This window comes from Gadus morhua, chromosome 9, assembly GCF_902167405.1.
Source record: "Gadus morhua chromosome 9, gadMor3.0, whole genome shotgun sequence".
In the NCBI taxonomy this organism is placed as follows: Eukaryota; Metazoa; Chordata; class Actinopteri; order Gadiformes; family Gadidae; genus Gadus; species Gadus morhua.
In genome coordinates, this window is record NC_044056.1 from 22,094,117 (window position 1) to 22,113,027 (window position 18,911).

General features: G+C 45.2%; 3 protein-coding genes across 6 annotated transcripts in view; 2 read left to right on the top strand and 1 right to left on the bottom strand.

Annotated features, from left to right (window-relative positions):
* Nucleotides 1–786: 786 nt before the first annotated feature.
* Nucleotides 787–8,032, top strand: LOC115551174 (inner centromere protein A). 3 transcript variants are annotated; one of them, XM_030366754.1, is made up of 19 exons: nucleotides 787–1,022; nucleotides 1,200–1,307; nucleotides 1,674–1,875; nucleotides 1,909–2,359; nucleotides 2,520–2,568; nucleotides 2,750–2,810; nucleotides 3,174–3,303; nucleotides 3,408–3,441; nucleotides 3,667–3,751; nucleotides 4,728–4,868; nucleotides 5,648–5,751; nucleotides 5,857–5,968; nucleotides 6,152–6,259; nucleotides 6,516–6,673; nucleotides 6,793–6,901; nucleotides 7,132–7,230; nucleotides 7,318–7,380; nucleotides 7,510–7,663; nucleotides 7,779–8,032. In XM_030366754.1, the coding sequence occupies exons 1-19, from the start codon at nucleotides 883–885 to the stop codon at nucleotides 7,955–7,957; spliced, it is 2,487 nt and encodes an 828-aa protein (XP_030222614.1). In that variant the 5' UTR covers nucleotides 787–882; the 3' UTR covers nucleotides 7,958–8,032. The 3 variants fall into 3 exon arrangements, with proteins under 3 accessions (XP_030222614.1, XP_030222613.1, XP_030222612.1); XM_030366753.1 differs by having other exon boundaries at nucleotides 788–1,022; nucleotides 1,674–2,359; nucleotides 3,670–3,751; XM_030366752.1 differs by having other exon boundaries at nucleotides 789–1,022; nucleotides 1,674–2,359.
* Nucleotides 8,033–9,161: 1,129 nt separating this feature from the next.
* rab11a (RAB11a, member RAS oncogene family) lies at nucleotides 9,162–14,955 on the top strand. Its single transcript, XM_030366802.1, has 5 exons — nucleotides 9,162–9,424; nucleotides 10,883–11,078; nucleotides 11,444–11,637; nucleotides 11,974–12,054; nucleotides 12,821–14,955. The coding sequence occupies exons 1-5, from the start codon at nucleotides 9,385–9,387 to the stop codon at nucleotides 12,955–12,957; spliced, it is 648 nt and encodes a 215-aa protein (XP_030222662.1). The 5' UTR covers nucleotides 9,162–9,384; the 3' UTR covers nucleotides 12,958–14,955.
* A 1,736-nt stretch (nucleotides 14,956–16,691) lies between these two features.
* Nucleotides 16,692–18,911, bottom strand: part of megf11 (multiple EGF-like-domains 11) — a 67,870-nt gene continuing 65,650 nt past the window's right edge. For both annotated transcript variants that reach the window (XM_030366733.1, XM_030366732.1), the window contains exons 24-26: nucleotides 18,127–18,171; nucleotides 17,279–17,485; nucleotides 16,692–16,874 (exon numbers count right to left, since the gene is read on the bottom strand). In XM_030366733.1, the coding sequence (XP_030222593.1) occupies nucleotides 16,696–16,874; nucleotides 17,279–17,485; nucleotides 18,127–18,171 (431 nt within the window). In that variant the 3' untranslated portion in view covers nucleotides 16,692–16,695. The remainder of the gene's footprint in view (nucleotides 16,875–17,278; nucleotides 17,486–18,126; nucleotides 18,172–18,911) is intronic.

Consider the following 18,911-nt stretch of genomic DNA (forward strand, 5'->3'; position numbering starts at 1 on the left):
TATGCATCACATATGATAACTTTGATCCCAAAAATCAGGATTAACCTGATCCCAGTTGAAGGGTGGATTCGAGTAGGCGTTCAGGGACAAAATGTAATATAACTTTTAACTTTGTGCAATAAGGAACTATATTTTTTATATACTTCAATATTTGACGTAAGGCTACATACTAAGCCTTTCAACACATTTAAGGAAAGAAAAAAGCTGTTCCTTGTTAAATATGATGATGCCTATATGTCACTTTTTAAACGAGAAACCAAACCAAAACAAACCAAACTTAAGATAGATCCACATCCAAAAAGCAGGGCTTCAAAAAGATGGTCTCTCCAGAAATGAAAAACTCTGAACATCCTTGGTTTGGTTATTCATTTGATGTGGCTCAGATGAGGGTTCTGAATATAAAAAAAATAAAATAAAAAAAATGGGAGGGTAGGGGATGTTTGTATTGTTTTATTGTGTTGTCTTCTGTCTCGTCAAATAATAACACTTTTAATCTTACAAAAGACAGACTGACTATTCTACCTGTTGTTCTTTACATAACCAGTAGACTACATTGTGATATGTAGTCTGGCCCATTTACAGCACTGGTAATCCTGAAATTTTGCATCTGGATCAAGGTGATCCAAGCCAATGTTGCTTGGAGAAACATTGGAACAACTGGGCTAGTCAGTTTTACTTGTGTCACCGTTTTTTTTAACATTGGATTGGATCAACTTAAACCTTAAACCCATATCTTCTGATGTGAAGGGGTGGGTGTTTTTTTTAAATATCTAACCAGCCCTAACCCCGCCCCTCCTCGGTCGCTGTTACTGTTCTGGGGTATGTTTGTTGTGGGTTTGTTTGTAGCCTTGTTCTGGTCGTCATTACTTTAAGGTTTGCACAATGAGCTTCAGGTTCTCAATCTTGCAGTCCCTCAAAGAATTGTCTGACAGGAAGCTGCAACAGTTCATGAGTAACATTGACGACGTCCACGGTGTTTGGCTGCAGGAGATCAAGCGAGAAGCTGACCGCGTGCTCACTGGGTAAGTTTGACCCCATGCTGTGCAGAGGAGATAATTTGGTGATTCAGTTTCCCATTTTCATGGTCGAGATTCACTCATTAGTAACTTGTTTGATGACGTTATAATTAAGATGAATCCAGAGGGGAAAGGTTTTCGTCCCGATTCGTGTAACTAAACATCAAATTATTTCGATTCCAGGGATTTGAGTGCCCCTCCAGAATTGATGCCAAAAACTCCGTCTCAGAAAAGAGGCCGCAAGAAGCGCGTCTCTCAGGGGTCGCTGGGAGGACCTTCATCCAGCAAACGGTTTGTTATCAAAACAATGTCGTATTAATTTCCTGTTTAAACTTTAAGAATGTATAATTGCTTGTATATCAGAATGCAATATAGGATATTTTTGGTGACTAATCGCCGGTTTGAGTTGGCTCAAAGAGAGTGCGAGACGTTTTGCCACGTCTCGCATTAGAGTCGCTGTGGCAGTTTCAGTCTTCCCAGGTCAACAGTTTTTGAAGATTAACTACTGTCTGAAAAAAACTCTAACTACTAACAATCCAATATGAAAATGGAGGCAATCAATGCAGGTGTATATGTAATGTGCGAGGTGACGTTGCAATGTATACGCCCTATATTTTAATATTTGCTTTTAATATTTGCTTGCTGTTGTTTATACAGGTTTTCCAAGGGCAAACGTAGCATAATACGGGGCTCCACTGTTAAACCCTTGGACCTAATCACCGAAGATGAGGGCATACTCCAAGCCAGCACGTCAGGGCAGGTTGTCGAGCAGCCCAAACGCAGCACTCGCAGACGCAAACAAACCGTGGCTGATGCATCACTGGAGGAAGCAGCCTTCAGTGACTGCAGTGCAGAACAGGTACCTGAGGTGGGACCAGAGGTTGCAGAACAGGTACCTGAGGTGGGACCAGAGGTTGCAGATCAGGAGTTGAAGACTGCAGTAGCTGAGGAGAAATCAGAGGTCATAGATATGGAGTTGGAGACGGCGGTACCCGATGCTGAGACAGAGGTCGAAGCAGACGAGCCCAAAGCGTGTTCCTCCATCCCCACACCGCGCGAGATCCCCGCCCCCACGGTCTCAGTGAGAATCTCTTTCACAGACCGCCGCTCTGCAGAGCTGGTTGCACAGTGTGTGGCGTCGCCCGGCCGAAACTCCACCAGAATAGTCATGGCCGGTACGCCCAGCAGGGCCCAACGCAGCTCCAACGTGCGCCTCTCCAGCAAGCTGCGCTACTCCAAGGCCGTGCTCCGCCACAGCATGATGCGCCGGACCTCCAGGCGCACCATCCTGAAGAAGAAATCGACTCGTGTTGGCAACACGACATGCAGTAGCAACGCTAGAGGTGAGTCTTGTTGCCAGATGTGTTTGGAAAACCACAGCGTCTTTACTGATGACATCCATTAGTAAAAGCCTAACCCCTACACGCTCCTTAATGAATTGGATCCAGAAAAAGTTTCTTGACCTAAGAATCTGCTAAATGATATTCATTGCTGCTGTTGTAGATGATTCTTGCATGGAGACCGATGGAGAAGTGGAGAAGGATAGAGAATTGTGAGTGGTTGATCTGATATAAGCCATGCAACATGTTTGACTCAAGTAAAAATGTACCCTTGTAAACCAATATACTAAATCATTTAAACAGAAAATAGAATATGTTTTTATTATATAGATTAAAGACTTAGTGCAGGACTAAACAAATAAAGACAAATGACATTTGAATGGTTTGCTTAAGGCCATCAGTGGAAAGCGATAAGGGTGAAACGGCGGTCGAGGAAGTCAAAGCTACTGCGGAGGTCAGATTAAAATAAATATCTTTAAAAAATAACTTGGGTGGATATTAAAGGGGCACTATTTTATCATCAGTTGTGAGCGTGATACTTGGTGACATCAAGTGGGTGTGTCCAACTATATGTATGATGGACTGAAGTTGCCAGTTGCTACAGTTCAGTAGGTAGACTGATCTATCCAGCATTCATCTGGGTGGACCTTCCCAATTGGGATGTCACTGAGTCACAGGGCAGGGCCGATTTGGAAATGGCTTGTAATGACTAATCACGCTCACACCTGGTGGTAAAACACGGTCTCTTTTTAAGATGCATGATATAAGACATGATAAATTCAATTGTGACGTTTGCTTTGCTTATCTGAAATGGCAGACGCCAGAGCCGAAGCCAGTGGACCCTTATAAGCCTGTTACTCGCTTGAGGGCTGAACTTTCTCCCTCTGTGTTGCTTTTACCTGCGCTCCCCAGCGAGGTCAGAGGCGTCCCTGCCAGTAATGGCTCAGGTTAGTAGATTTGCCAAAGCATTTCCGGACACTTGGATGCTCCACTGTTGCCCCCTAGGTGTACTGATAAGAATTGTATATTTTTTGTTTGTTTATGGACATAGGAAGTACAGAGAAAGCTGACGTAGGCAGTCGGAGGTAAGTTTGTGCGTTTTTGTTTCTTTAAATTGCAAGTAGCTAGCATCTCTGATATGCAGATGTTTTCAGTATGGTGCGTTGTTCTCAATCTGTCAAAGCATCTGTCAGGTTAAATTTCATTCCATTCACTTGTGTGCCAATTGGAGTGTGTAATAAACTTTAATTTAAAGTAGAGTTTTTGCAATGTCAACAGAGCTTTTAACATCCTCTTCTGTACATCAATAGCAGCCTTGGTGTCAAACGCAAATCGCCTGACATTCAGGAGGACAGCCCAAATAAGAAGCTCTCGCCTACAAGGAAAAGTATATTGGTAAGGTTAAAGTGTGTATGTATGTGTGTGTGTGTTAGGGATGAGTCGTTCGCGACCGATTCGTTCACAACGAACGAATCCCGAACGTGAACGACAAGAACTGGTTCGCCAAAACAAGAAGAACTGGTTCTTTGATTCTTGTTTTTTAACATAAAACAAAAATATGGTCACGTAAATAAAATATACAAACGAACAAAGCCTCGTCTCCCGCGACTTATTATGATTGAGTCTACAACGTTCTCAAAGATTCAGCCAATGAGAGGTAGCAATGGTGTTGCCATGGCACCTGGGTAAACGAATGACAAGGTGGTACCGTCGAATTTGCACGCTTTCTCTGTCTGACGTATCTTAGGTCATACCATTCGACGTGGGGCCACTCATATATCCCCCTACATTTCCGAAAATAGACTTGACCTCCATCTGTTTATTGGATAAACGCATTTCCCAATCCCAGGAGTCTTTGCTCCATTCTACGTCAATTCAAGAACAAACAAAGAAATTAAACTGCAGTTCGTATTTTTTATTTATGACCATGAAAGTTCTGTAATTCCTGAATTATGAAGAATTAAATGTAAAGTAAAATAAAATTATAAATATAAAACCATGAATCACATAAAGAGAGTAGGCAAGTGGTATAAATATTGGTGGGACATTTGGTTGTACTATATAGTATATCTTGTTGATTTTCACGGGGGGTAGAGCCTAGAAGTCGCTTAAATTATGCTCAGGGCCGTCTCTCGCGGGGGGGGGGCAGGCAGACACCTGTGAGATTCCCTTTCAAATGACGTAATCTGACGTAACGAAACAAACAAACGAATCGTTATAGTGACCTGAACTGAAAGAACGTGTGTGTGTGTGTGTTTTCATTCCAATGGCTTTTATCCAAAGGGTCTTGCAGGGATGAGTTCAGACATTCTTGGCATGGGTGGCCCAATTGGGAATCCATCCCTTTATTTAACCCTGCCTATTCATCCAGGTGACTAGGCCAAACAAGAAAGCCTTCCTCCAGAGTACACAGAAGAAACAGAGGCTCATGAGGACTCCAACGTCTGGGGGGCGCAACACTGTGATCAAGTCCTTCATCAAACACACCACGCCGCTCCAGATAAATGCAAAGGTTGGTCTCTTCTGCTTTGTCTTGGAAAAAACGGCAAAGCACAGAAATTAAACTGGTATTGATTTTGTCTGAATTGGTTCAGAGTGTTAAATCATTGGGTAAATCTTTGCAGTCACTACAACTCAAACGGCGAAGGCAGTCTTTTGTTTTCTTGTGCTTCTGATTCTGCAGAAGAGAAAGACCCCCCCCCCCCCCCCCCCCCCCCCCCCGTCAACAGTCACTCCGGACCCCCCCCCCCCCCCCGGGCCCATCAGTACCTATAGTATAGGGGCCCAGGATTTGGTGCTACGGCCCTGGTCTTGTGGCAAGTGAAGGGTTAGAGCCACAGTGTGTCTGATGGCATTTTCTTAATGCTAGTGGATTAGTTAGTGGAGTTGTGTCTTTTTCACCTTTCCCCTCTTCTTATTGGCTGGAACCATCTTTCCTACTTCTGATTCAATACAGCTATACCATCGTTATTTTTCAATTAATCCGTAAAAATAATATAAGTTATGAAATGGCAACCTCCATTAAAATATTTTACGGAGCTATTCTTTAGGATTTGAATCCCATTTCTTTTCAGAGGAAATGGCAGGTATTGCCCAAGATTAGACACAACTTCGAGACTCAAGTCTTGAACTACACAAACCTGTTTATGTTATTGACTCTGTGTGAATATTAAATGAAACATTGTGGATTCTCACAAATTAGCACAACCTATTTATATTCTTGCAGTCCTGATTAACATCACTTTCACCCGTTTTTGGTAGACATGTTTCTTCTGACTCTTCTCCCCCTAGTCAAAGGAACTACTGGAAGCTCTCAAAAAGAAGCAGGAGCAGGAAGAGGAGAATATGAAGAAGATGGAGGAAGAGAAGAGACGAAAGCAGGAGGAACAGAAACGGTCGGCACAGTTCAGAAGCTTGCGTTGGGACTTTCCAGGGCCTCATGGTTTGCCTCATGGTTTGTAGGTGAACCTCAGGTCCAAGTCATGTGTTTGCTCTTACAGGAAGAGGGACGAGAGGCTGAGGAGAGTGGTGGATGCCCGAATGAAGGAGGACGAGGAGAAGAAAAAGAGAATCGAGGAGAAACTGTCCTGGACCGAGGAGAAATCCAAAAAGGTTTGTAACGTGGTCGCTATGTATTGTATTATATGAAGGATACTTTAATTTTGGAAAGCTTAATGATTGTGTGGCTATTATTCCAAGGCACAATGCGTTAGAATATATATTCTTTATTTTATTGGATGTACTTACCTTTATTACGCTCTTGGTATGTCATTCTTTTAACGTGTCTTCATACAGATGGCAGGAGAAAAGGCCAAGAAGAAAATTGCCGTAAAGCATCAGGAGGAGGTGGAGCAGAAGAGGAGGCTGGAAGAGAAGGCCAGACTCGCGAAGATCCAGAAAGACGTAAGACTTTCAGTCATAAGAAGGTTGAATGGTGTGAATGTGTTTCTACCAAACCTCATTGCAGTAGAGGACTAGTTGTTGCAGCCTAAATGTTCACTAGAATATAATATCTTTGCTCAAGAGTAAATGTGTGTGTGTGTGTGTGCGTGCCTTTTGTGCATCCAAAGTGGCAACCTATAGAATGAGTTGAGCTGTGGTTTACTCGATTTAAAAGATGGATCTAATCATTTTTATTCCATATGAATTGCTCCTGAAGGAGAAGTGGCAGCAGGAGCTGGTGGCCAAGCGGGCAGAAGAGGAGGTAGAGCGCGATCGCAAGCTGGATGAAGCCTGCAAAACGCTGGAACTGAGGATGCAGCGGGTGAAGGAGATGGAGAAGGAGCTAGAGCAGGAGAGAAAAGCTCTTGCTGAACGGTTATTCATTTTGTATCATCATGATCCTCATCATGCCAATGAGCCTAATATTCTTCAGTGCCGTGTTGATTGTTGGTATTCACTCTGTTAGTGACTTTGTTTTCTTGGTATTCGTTCAGAGAGCGTGCAGAGAGGGAGAAGGCTCTGCAGCGTGAGCTGGAGAGTGCAGCGAGAGAAGAGAGGAGAGAGCTGGAAGAGAAAAAAAAACTTGAGGAAAGGAGATGGAGGGTGAGCCCTTAAAATACTTTCCCATATCATCCACAACCAAATGTGGATGTTTGTGTGTAGATTGTTGTATATTAATAAATGGGGGTCAATATTCTGTACCATTTCCTGAAATTGAGTTGAGAGATTCCAATAATATGAAACTAGCCGTTCTACAACAATGCAGCCACTTTTGAAATTGAACACTGATTTGAACTCTGACAACTGATTGGATGACCTCTTGGTCCATTAAGGAAGAGCAGCAGCGGTTGGCTGCTGAGAACGCTGCCCGAGAGACAGAAGCTGCCAAGCAGAAAATGGCGGCATGCTCGTTTGCTTTAAATAATGTTCAGGTGGGTGGGTAGAAGAAAACCTGCCTAAATTGACAACACTTTGCATATATGTGGAGCATAACGCCAATCAACCCTTGCATTTCCTAGAGCTTTGAATTTAAGACCCCCATAAGGACGGCTGCTGCCCTGAACATCACTATGGAGGTCGAGGTAATGATGAACTACACTAACACAAATATAGAGATTTTAATAGTTTTTCTACTACATCGAGTTCATCAATGTATTAAACCCCTGATTGAACCCTTGTAAACCGGACATGTCGGTGACTGTCCCCTACAGCTATCCCCTCAGTCTTACAGAATCACACCAAAGGGTGGCAACAAAACACTTATTAAAAGCAATAATGCTGAGGATTATGGGATGGACCAAAACAGCGATGACTCCACTGATGACGAGATGGCGCCACGGAAAGCAGTCCCGTCATGGGCAGAAGGCAGGACAGACTGGTTATAGTCGTGTTTATTCTATCCTACAAACTCATTAAGCTTTGGATGTTAAAACCGGAAATTATAACATTTATATATTTTATTAAATTGATTTCTTCAAAGGTCTCAATCTGCATGATGCCATCGCCAAGCAGTACTTCAACCCCCCAGATCTGCATACCTACTTTGGAGTATGCGAGCCTCCGAAGCTGGAGGTCATCTTCTCCAAGAGCAAACCGCGCTACTTCCAGCGCACAAGCTCCGCTGTTTGGCACTCTCCCCCCCGACACGGCCATTATTAGATAGGAGGGATGGGTTTTATTTTTAAGTTTTGTATGGTAATCGATTTGAATAAAGAATGTGAATCTTTAAATGAATTTTTGCATGTTTATATGCGGCAATGCAAAGCTGGATTTACATTTACTTTGTAATATAGCTGTTATTCAAAGCTTTTGTCTGAAGTGACCAACATGTGAGTGATTTTCTACACAGGGGAAAGTCAACGCTCATTTGTGAACCTTAGCAGGGAGTGGACATTGTGCAGATCTAGCCTGGCAACGCCCGCCTAAGTAGGCCTACTTCCGTTCAAATTTGAATTTCCCTTCACAAATGAAATGAAGTATGACAGTCTGGTAGGACCAGGGTAGTGCAGATCCAGATGCGACCCTGAACACCAGCATAAGGGACTTTAACTTAGTGCTGACAGCTACAGGGTGCCAATGGAACGAGATGTATAGAGACTTGTTATCATGGTTGAACAGCCGGCGTGCATTTAATCGTGTCTGTAGCGGGGCGGCAGTCCACTGGCTGCAGTGGTCCAACGTTGGGACCACAAGCAACCTGGAATCCTTCTGTTTTCCATCACAGCCCCCAGATTTCTAGCATTCCTGTTCATACTTATGGATGACATAGGGAACCTGGACAAGCTCATTCTTGGCCAGATACAACTGTTGCATCTTCAGACAGAGACCTCTGGAAGGTATGCAGAAATCCAGTCCGACTAGTGTCGCCTGGTCATGTTTCTTTTTATGTCTTACTTTTTGACAATAGGAACTATATGTGAAATTAAGGGGAGGCCAAAATCCAAGGACTGCCCTCGAGGACATTTATGCCTGTGTTGTTTCTGTGGGAGTGTACTGTACGATTGCACATGGTAAAAGGAAATACAAATAGATTAAAAAAAACAACATTGATGACCGGGCAAAAGACAATTGGGTGCTACTTAGCTTAGGACTGTATTTAAGGGCAATGTATAAATTGGAAGCTACGACTTAAATAAACGGTCGAACATCAGCCGTATTGTGCACATTGATAGTGCATTGCTCCAGAACATAGATTACACTGGATGGACGGATCGACCTGTCATCAACCCCTTCCCCCCCACCCAAAGAAAAAAAATAATCCGTCGAAAAATATATAATTTGTTCGTATCCTTGCACGACCTAATCTCCATGTTGTCACAATGTCTACCAAAACTCACAAGACAAAAGATACAACCACTAGTTAGACGCTTAGCTGAAGGCGTCTCACAGAGTGTCTGTATGAAGACGCGCCGCCCCGTTTGGGCGTGGTCACGTTCCCCTGCTAACCTAGCTCTCCGGCTAACACTAAAGATCCATCTGACAGGGCTTTGAGAGGAAGAAGGAGACACTTCTGCTCCACCTTACCCCCACTACTTATTCTGTGGAAAGCTTCAGTATCGCTGTACGGTCGAGAGACGGTGAAAAGAATGGGGACGCGAGATGACGAGTACGATTACCTGTTTAAAGGTAACTAAACCCAGTCCGGAAAGGGCTAGCTCCACGGCTAGCGGGCTAGCCCGACAATACCAGGGGTGTTTTCCCCAAGATTACTGCTATGTGTATTCACGATCCCGGTTTATCGAGTCCGAATCGGGATTCCAGTTATCATTGCTTTGATGATAGCTTAATTCAACGATGTTAAAAGGCATATGAGGCCGTTTGTCCGGGCCTTTCTGTCCATAAATATGCCCTCCATGGCTTCATGTAAAATAATACGGAAATGGTGCAAGGCCGTGAAATAGCCTCAACGTTGTTTGTCTTAAACTTGGTGGTTATCGTTTGACATTGACATGACAGCCGACAGCTGGTTAGATCAACCCAGTGGGGCAGTTTGTCACCGAATAATGTGGAGATGGATGGGTTACAGGAGACACACAGTGCTATGCAGCCACTGTGGAACACTTACTCCTGACTATAGTCTTTATGTAAATGTCTCCACACGTCCCTGCGCTTTAAGGGCCACAAACAACAGACTGGTGCTCGACTGATGGCTGGGAATGTTATTTGTTATAATATATTTAAAGGTATACCTTCGAACAAGTTCGATAAAGCCTTTTGTTGAACATATGTATTGGATTTTTTTTTGGTCTTTTTGCAATTGGGGGTATTTTCTTTAAATGTGTATTATCGTGTTTGTTAAACCTAGCTCTGTGTATAACTATTATATATCTATATACATTTCTGTTTATATTGTGAAACAAATAAGTCAAACGAGTTTATAGAGAGCAGGACACTTCCTGTTCCCTCGTCACGAGCGAGTATGTGGAGACGAGCTGTCGTCCTGATTGGTCAAGTTAAAATGATGTGGAGCAACCTGGCATCCTGATTGGTCGAGTTAAATGACGAGTAACAGGTTACATGGTTTTTATCGACGTTTGCTTGTTGTATACAAGTTTACCTTCCATTTACAACCTCTGCTATTCATTAAGGAAAGGAATAAATGAAGGTAACAATAGTTATAAAATAAATGACTATCAGTTTCTTTAATTCACTCGGTATTGGTATCAAAGAAACTGATACTCTCATTAATTTGATTTGTTTGTATTTTTTTACCTTGTTTTATCGTGTGTTGCTGTCAAGGTCACATTCCTCTGGGATGTATGAAGTACCAATCTATTTATATAGATATAACTAAATGTTCAACTTAAATATTTGTCATAGAATTTTACAGAACTTGCACACAATCTAAAAGTTAGTTAAATAGAAGTTTGGAGTAATTCCCTTCTGGAATGTAAATGAAATGCTAAACATTTGGTAGGATGGCCGTATACCTCAATTAAAGTCCTATACAAAGTTTAAGAAGCAAAGACATATAATTGATTTGCCAACACGCATGCACAAGTCATGAGCAATTCAATGATGCCAAAATATATGGAAGTATCAAATGCTGAGATAAAAGGTATACGGTCTACTTCCTGTTCCCAGTGGTGCTGATCGGGGACTCTGGCGTAGGGAAGAGTAACCTGCTGTCCCGCTTCACCCGCAACGAGTTCAACCTGGAGAGCAAGAGCACGATAGGCGTGGAGTTCGCCACGCGCAGCATCCAAGTGGACGGCAAGACGGTGAAGGCGCAGATATGGGACACGGCCGGCCAGGAGCGGTACCGCGCCATCACCTCAGCGTACGTATTCTCGGGCAAACTCGCCTTCCAGACGAGTTGGTAACCCTTACCTCAGGAAGAGAAGTTTAAGAAATCCTAACTAGTTGTCATTTTCATCAAGAAGTTAAGTTGAAGAAACCATGACTGGTTGTCGTTCTTCATTAGGAACGTAAGGTGTTAAGTTAAGTTGAAGAAACCATAACTGGTTGTCGTTCTTCTTCAGGAAATCAACTTGTTAAGTTAAGTTGAGATAACCGTGACTTGAGTTTCTTCAACTTAACTTCCTGAAGAAAAACGACCACCAGTTCTGGTTTCCTCCCCTGTTGGACTGCTCAGATCCCGGTCGTTTGTATTCAATGAGTGTCTCTTCTGTGTCCCCTCCCCAGGTACTACCGCGGGGCGGTGGGCGCGCTGCTGGTGTACGACATCGCCAAGCACCTGACCTACGAGAATGTGGAGCGCTGGCTGAAGGAGCTGAGGGACCACGCTGACAGCAACATCGTCATCATGCTGGTGGGCAACAAGAGCGACCTGCGCCACCTGCGGGCGGTGCCTACGGACGAGGCCAGAGCCTTTGCGGGTGAGACTCCGCCTCTACTACGTGTAGCCGTGGCCCCGTTGTGGGCCGCTTGGTGTCCACCTGCTCTCCATCCATGGCTTTCAGACATGTTTTGTCTCCAAGCGGGTGGTTATGTTATTGTGTTGCATAAAAAAATTACAGTTTTCAGGATGTGAGCAAGTAGAGCTTCTTTGTGATTAGTTGTTATTATTGAACTTTTTCTTGCATTTGGAAATGTTAAATGTCATCTTATGTGGGGGTTAACAGCTACTTTGTCATTTTGAAGGCCTTCAGGGCATTGGTATCACATGTTGACTGATTGGGATTAATTCAATTTTTTTCTTTTTTGATTTGCAGAGAAAAATGGCGTTTCATTTCTTGAAACCTCAGCTCTGGATTCCACTAATGTGGAGACGGCATTCCAAACCATACTCACTGGTGAGTTCTCCATCATGCTCCACTCCATTACTATGACTTATTACTTCACTCTTTTGTTATCGGCAGAGGATTTTTCATCGTAGTCCGACACTGGGGATTGAACCCGGTACCGTTTGGCTGGGAGTAGATCACTGCCTGATTGCGGCACCTCTTCAGAGCAGTTGCTTTTAAGGAAAGCCTTTAATTACTACGGTAGATACAGTGTGTAAATACAGAGGAGTCTGTCGAGGAATGTCCTCACACTAACGTTGAGGCTCAAAGGTTTACTCTATATCATGGGGCTGTATGTGACTGGCCTGACGGGGATTATGCATCTTAAAAGGCTAATGAACAACCTGTCCTTGTAGTCGCACAGTCACAGTGGCTCTGACAGGACGTGGCAGCAATAATGATTTGCAGTTGAGGTCTTCAGAACAAGCCAGCCCCTTTTCAGCACCGAAGCGGTAGAGCGCAACAAATCTCAAGTCACGCTAATCTTCACACAAGAGGGCTATCGGATCTTATCAAGTAATTCCATAACGTAAGCCTTTCTGTTATCCAGAGTAGATTATGCGAGCTGAAATCAATATAAAAGATAGAGCTGAATCCTCTGCCATTCTCCTCTGTGTGTGTGCGCTGATTGTTCTCGACGCAACATGGAAGTCACTGTGGATCAAAGCCTCCTCTAAAGGACCAAATGTAAATGGGATGTTTCCAAAACACTAACACTGTGGTCTCTGTGTCTCTCTCTGTCCCCCCCCCCCCCTCCCCCCCCCCCCCCCCACAGCCATCTACCACATTGTGTCTCAGAAGCAGATGGCGGACAAGCGGGACAACGACATGTCGCCCAGCAACAACGTGGTCAACATCCAGGTGCAGCCCACGGAGAACAAACCAAAGATGCAGTGCTGTCAAAGCATCTAGGACGCATGGAGCCACATTCCAACAAGAGCCGGCACCCCCCCACCTCCTCCTCCTCCTCCTCCTCCACCACCACTACCACCGATAAACAACAGCGGCGCTGAGATCCAGCTGGCACGCTGATAGCAGATAGCGGCGGGGCGGCTGTGGTTGATGCCCTGTATCCCAACGGAAAGAATAGAAGAAGAAAAAAAAAAAAAAAACCTGCAGTTAGAATTACGCAGCTTCTCCCCATGCCATGAAAGCTTTTATTTAGCAACGTTTTAATCATCAAATCCACTCCACGCTGTTCCTAGGTATATCTTAGCGTTTTGTTTTATCTGTGATCTTGAACTCGGCTTCTGACGTGTTGTCTTCTCTCTGGCTTCGTGGTCCCCGGCGGGAGGAGGTCGTGTTTGGCTCGCAGCTTTCCCCCACGTGGCCGTCGGGTTATTGGTTTTCTCTCTTCCTTTCTTTTTGTACTGTGGGGAAGGACAAGGGCTCCGTGCTCACTGAACTTTCTACGTGCAATCCATTCAACGTACACACTTTCCTTTCGAATCACGTCTCCCGATGGCACCATGATTTGGGATGCCACCGCTTAAATCCCCTCTCTTCTGCCTGTGTACCTCTTTGATTTGCTTGTCTCACTCTCTGCCTCATGTTTCTGTTGCCAGGCCATTGACCTTGCCATGTCCTTAATCAGCACTCGAAGGTCGTGGAGATTGTGCTGAGCGGTGCAACTTCAAACCCTCTTTTTGAAATGTAACAAATTATAATTATTAATTATTATTCTTCGCAATACATATTCACTCTTACGATCTGAATGTTCTTAGTTTACCGGTTGCTGTGTGAGGGACCCTGGACCGTCTGTAGTCAAGTGCATGTTCAATAGGGTTTTACAAGACTCGTACTGTGCCCATTTCAAGCCTGCACAGGGATATCAGACACAATGCCTCGACGGTTTCAAAGTAGAACAACCCTATTTAATTCTGGAAAGTAGAAATGGCTGAAAAATATTGAACGACCCATTATGCATTGACCCAACGTTGGAACAGTTCAGACGCTGTTCTGCATCCAGAGCAGGTTGAGAACACAATAGAGGTGTTATGAGCCTCGACTGGTGGAACCACTACTTCTCCTATACTCGAACAGCGGCTGCCATGGCTTAACGTTAGTGTCCAGACATACTAGGACACCTCGTGTCTCACCCTCACCGACTTGGGTTCAGTCATCACCGCTCCTTCCCGGAGTCACGAGTCGCCCGTGTATAGCCACATCGGGAATCGGCCGTCAACGTTCCCGAATGTTAACAGCACAACACTACTGGTTGCTCAGGATCAACGGCGGCAATAAAGCCTCGCTCTGCCGCGATGTTTCCCCCCCTCCCCTCCCCCCACTTGAATGAAGGCTGCTGTGTTCTGTCGTGGTGCGCTGGGTTCACACTGACTCTGTCTGGCTGGACGCGGCCCAGAGCTGCTTCCTCCCACCTGGAGGACCTCTACCCATCTCACTCCATTTTGTTTTAGGTATGAACTGTTGGCAGGCTGCACTTTATCTCTGAGTGTGTGTGGTGTGGTGTGCTGCAGCTGACTGTTAGATCTATATATATATATATATATACATATATAAATACAACCTGTTGTGTCCCCCTTCCCCTTCTTTTTTTAATTTGCACTGACCGCAAAGCATGCATCTGTATCACGAAGAACGCACTACAGTTAATGTCTACATGTATGATTTTGATTAAATTTTTGGTTGCATCCTTGTTTTGATTGCTGGCGATACGGTGATAACATTAAGCGCTCCTCTCTGATTGTAAGTGGCTTCACAAGTGCCTAGGGAAAGACTTTAAATTCTGTCTTGTACCGTGACCATCTGCCTAGGAAAGGGTGCACCACTCGCGTGTGTGTGTCTGTGTGTGTCTGTGTGCGTCCGTGTGTGGAAGTGGTGGTGCCCATGATGTGGACCCACAGATGGCACCGTCATATCCACTTAAATATAAAGTCGGTATACAATGAATGTGACGTTTGACTCGTTTTTCATTTCTCTTTTCATTTTTCCATATGTATGTGCTTGTGTGTGGTTTTGGTTTTCATGAGAATCTGTTAATTTCCTGAGCCAGGGTGGGGGTGGTAATTGGGTGATCGCTGCCAGCAGAGACTTTACATTTCTTTTAATGTATATACCAAAAAACAACAAGCAGCATTGCACCGACAGCAACTGGTAACACCTTCCGTGGAGGGAACAAAAGGTTTTCCCCGGTCAAACATGGGTTTATAAAGTTACTGCGGTGGTCTCAGGATGCCTTGGGTCGGCCCCGGGGACACGGTCTCCTTGGGTCGATTGTCAACATGTTATTGCTTCTACAAGGAGGTGAGATGGAATTCACATAGTGAACGAATAGGTTCAATAAAGCAGTAGAAAGGTAAGCCTCATCAAAATGTAAAATATACTACACATGGTTCTTTTTTATATATAGTTCCATTTGTAATTATCACACAGGGTAACCGGGACTCCAGACGGGCCGCCTCGCTCCTGACCTTTAGAGAACAGTTTTAGCACTTGAAAAAACTGCACAAATGACATTGCACAAGATAAATTGTGTTATCTACATTGTTGGATACCCATTATCTCATGCGCATATATATATATATATCTTTTTTAGTATTCTAATCTCACATTAACAAAATTCACCATTACCAATATAAATCAATACATGAAGAAAATGGCATAAATACAAACCTAAGAGCTACCAAAACTCCACCTCAACACCCATGTTGATACAATTTGATTAAAACAAAGAAAATACCTGGACATACAATACTAAACGGCACATCGGAAATCCTTTGTTTGTCCGAATCCCACCTATGAAGGTAACAGTGGATAACGCTCATGAATGCACAACCTCCCTTGAAACGGCAAGCTTTACACACACAAACCCGTGGCATAGAGATCACTGTTAAACAACAATGGATCCTCATGCCTAGCTTAGCTATTGATCTCGTTCCTTTCTGTTTGGATCTTGAATTCAGAGCCATCATTAGTCCTCCACGCAGGGCATGTCATCATCAGAGTCATGTCACCGTTACGATCAAAAACAATTGTACTATATGAAACAGTGCTTACAACTAGTAGACAGGTATGTCTTTGCAACATTTTCTTTTCTTCGCTGTGAAGTCTTTTGGCTTGATTTCTTTTGAGAGCCCCACATCAATATCGAGGGCCGGTGTGGATGCTTGACGCGTATAAATACAAAGTCTGCACCAAGAGATACAAATGGATATAAGGATTGTATTTCCCCTGTAAGAAAAAGTCCAGCCCGGCCTATCTCCCTGCCCACAATGTTTGTAACATTTATATTCTGTGTCCGAAAGTCCATAAAGAATCTGGGCAGAACAATAAATGATACGGAACATTTTAATTCGATGCATGATTGCTGGTGTGCGGCACTCCTCCTCAGAACAGAACGGCCCCCCTGCCGTCCTCCCTCGCTGGCTCCGTCTCTTCTTTACCACCGCCGCGCGCCCGTGAAATGAGTGCGGGTGAATCCCAGTAAATCAACGAGAACGGACGGGATGGAGCCGCAGCTATCCCTCAGCCTCCATCCCGCAGCACCTTAATGTTATTAAACAGAGAGAAAGGGGAGAGGAATGGACGGCCCTTGGCGACAGGGTTGGGTAGTTGGAGCGTTATTTGCAGCCTGGACTCTGCTAGAGGCCCTCCACCACACGCCCCCCCCCCCCCCCCCCCCCCCCCTTCCTAGAGCAGGGAGCTGGGGCTCTCCGGGGCGGCCGGCGGCGGGGTGTGTGTGGGGCTGTGGCGCATGGGCAGGATGTCGTAGTGGCTGGGGAGGTGGGTGCTGCGGGGCAGGTCGTAGGGGCTCTGGGAGAAACCGGTGGCCATGCCGTTGGGGCCCTGCAGGACACTCACAGTGGGCTCTGGAGGAGGGGGAGGGGGAGGGGGGAGACAGGGATGGGGTTTGGAGAGGGGGAGGGCGATGGGGGAGGCAAGAGTTGGAGTTTGGAGAAGGGCGAGACAGGGATGGGGTTTGGAGGTGGGGAGAGATAACGAGATATAAAGTGTTGTTACAGATAGTTTTAAGTTTCAAAGTGTGCTACAAAAGGCAGAGTTTTAACACTCGATCACAATACTTCCCTAAATTGTGTAAACACCCAAAGATTGCATTAGAGCGGAAGTGCCCACTTCCTGTTCCTGAGGCCTGATGGGGCTGAGGGCCAAACGGGGCACAAGGGCCGGACCATCCGCCACTCACAGGAGATGTTGATGCTGAACACCTCCCCTCTGGTCCACCAGGGGGAGCCCCACCCCAGCCCACACTCACCCACGTCGTAGACGTTCCTGCCGGCGCTCCCGAGCAGGGTGGCGGTGCCTCCGAAGGGGACCTCGCGGTGGGAGGGCGACTTCATCTCCACGTAGCCGCTCTCCGTGTGCTGGCAGGCGGGCCCCGGGGGGTCCCTGATGGTGGCGTAGGGGTTCTCGCTGTTCAGGGAGCAGGAGCTGTTGCCGCACAGCGACCCTTTGATATGATCTGCAATTAAACACACACCGGCCAGAGAGGATGCTGGGGAGCGTTGTCAAGACGACGCGGTGAATCAGTCGTATTAACACGGTGACGGCAAATGGAACCCTGGACCGGGGTTCGCACGCACGCCGCCGCCGTGATGTTCGGAGAAACAGTTCAATTGATGTCCGTTTCTGACTATTTGATTAATGGCGCCGGGTATGAATGGAGAGGACAAAGGGGAGGTGCCGGAGACGCTCGTCTCATCTATAACGGTCTCATCAGTCTGATAAGAGGCCTCATTAGACAACAAAAGACAAGGCACCTTCACAGCCCTCCTGACGCCTTCGGGTGGCCCGCCCCCTGCTCCGTATCGGAGTCAGGATGAGGTATCGGGCGCTAAGCCGCCGAGAACAATTAGCATAAGGAAAGCACAGATGGCTGTGATCTCGTCCAATGCAACGAGAGATTACACATAAATCAGAGAGGAGGGTTGACATGGGGTTATTAAGAGCTCCTCTGAGGGGGAGAATAGTAGCGTTATGCCGGCGCTATAGGTGCACTGTTCAACGAATGCAAAGGTGAACGGGATGTTGACATTCTTTATATGCAGCCGTAGACACCAAATGAGAGAACAGGACCGCCGTCTTTTTCGGAAAGGGGATTACCTTTCCTGGAGCTCCTCTGCGTCTGAATCTCCCCTTGTTGAACGTCTAGAAGAATCACAAAAAAGCAACACCATTGGTTCTCACGTCACGTTCATGTATTGTGCTGCAGCCTTGTGTCAATGTGTACAAGCTGTAATCTTGACCTCGAAAATGTTCATGAAAGTATCTCCTTTGGGTGTGTTCCAGTGCGGCTCATTCACTTAGAGGAGGGTTGTGAATGAGGTTTGTGGAGCGCTTTCGGATCGTCAGATCATTTGTTTTGACAGCTTTCGGAGGTTGCCAGTGTTTCATCTGACAAAGTGCTTAACAAGCTTCCAGAACTAACAACTTTACACTTCACAAGCAGGCGAGGCACGAAAAACAAACGCAGGAAGATGAAGAGAAGCACTCGGATCTAGTCTGACAGCAGCCCACCTAATTGCATTCGTGTGATATTCCAGAATAAATATATGGATTTGTTTACCTTCATTAGAATCATTTTACATTCAGGTAAGGTGCATTTGAGCCAATTGAGGTATGTGCGATTAACAACAAGCCGAGCAGAGAATTCAGCACATGATGAATTCTATTGGCGAGGCGGTTATCAGTACACTAATCCAGTTGTGTATGCACTCATATAGCATCGCTTAACACTGCAGATACAGTGATTTGTTAAACAGAATGCATATTGCCCAGCAGGCAGAATGAATGATAGAATTTGTGAGGTCCTAACTTGGTTCAATAAATCCAATTATTGCTGACTAATCTTATTCCTGTGTATTGATAATGGGATTTACTGCGTATAC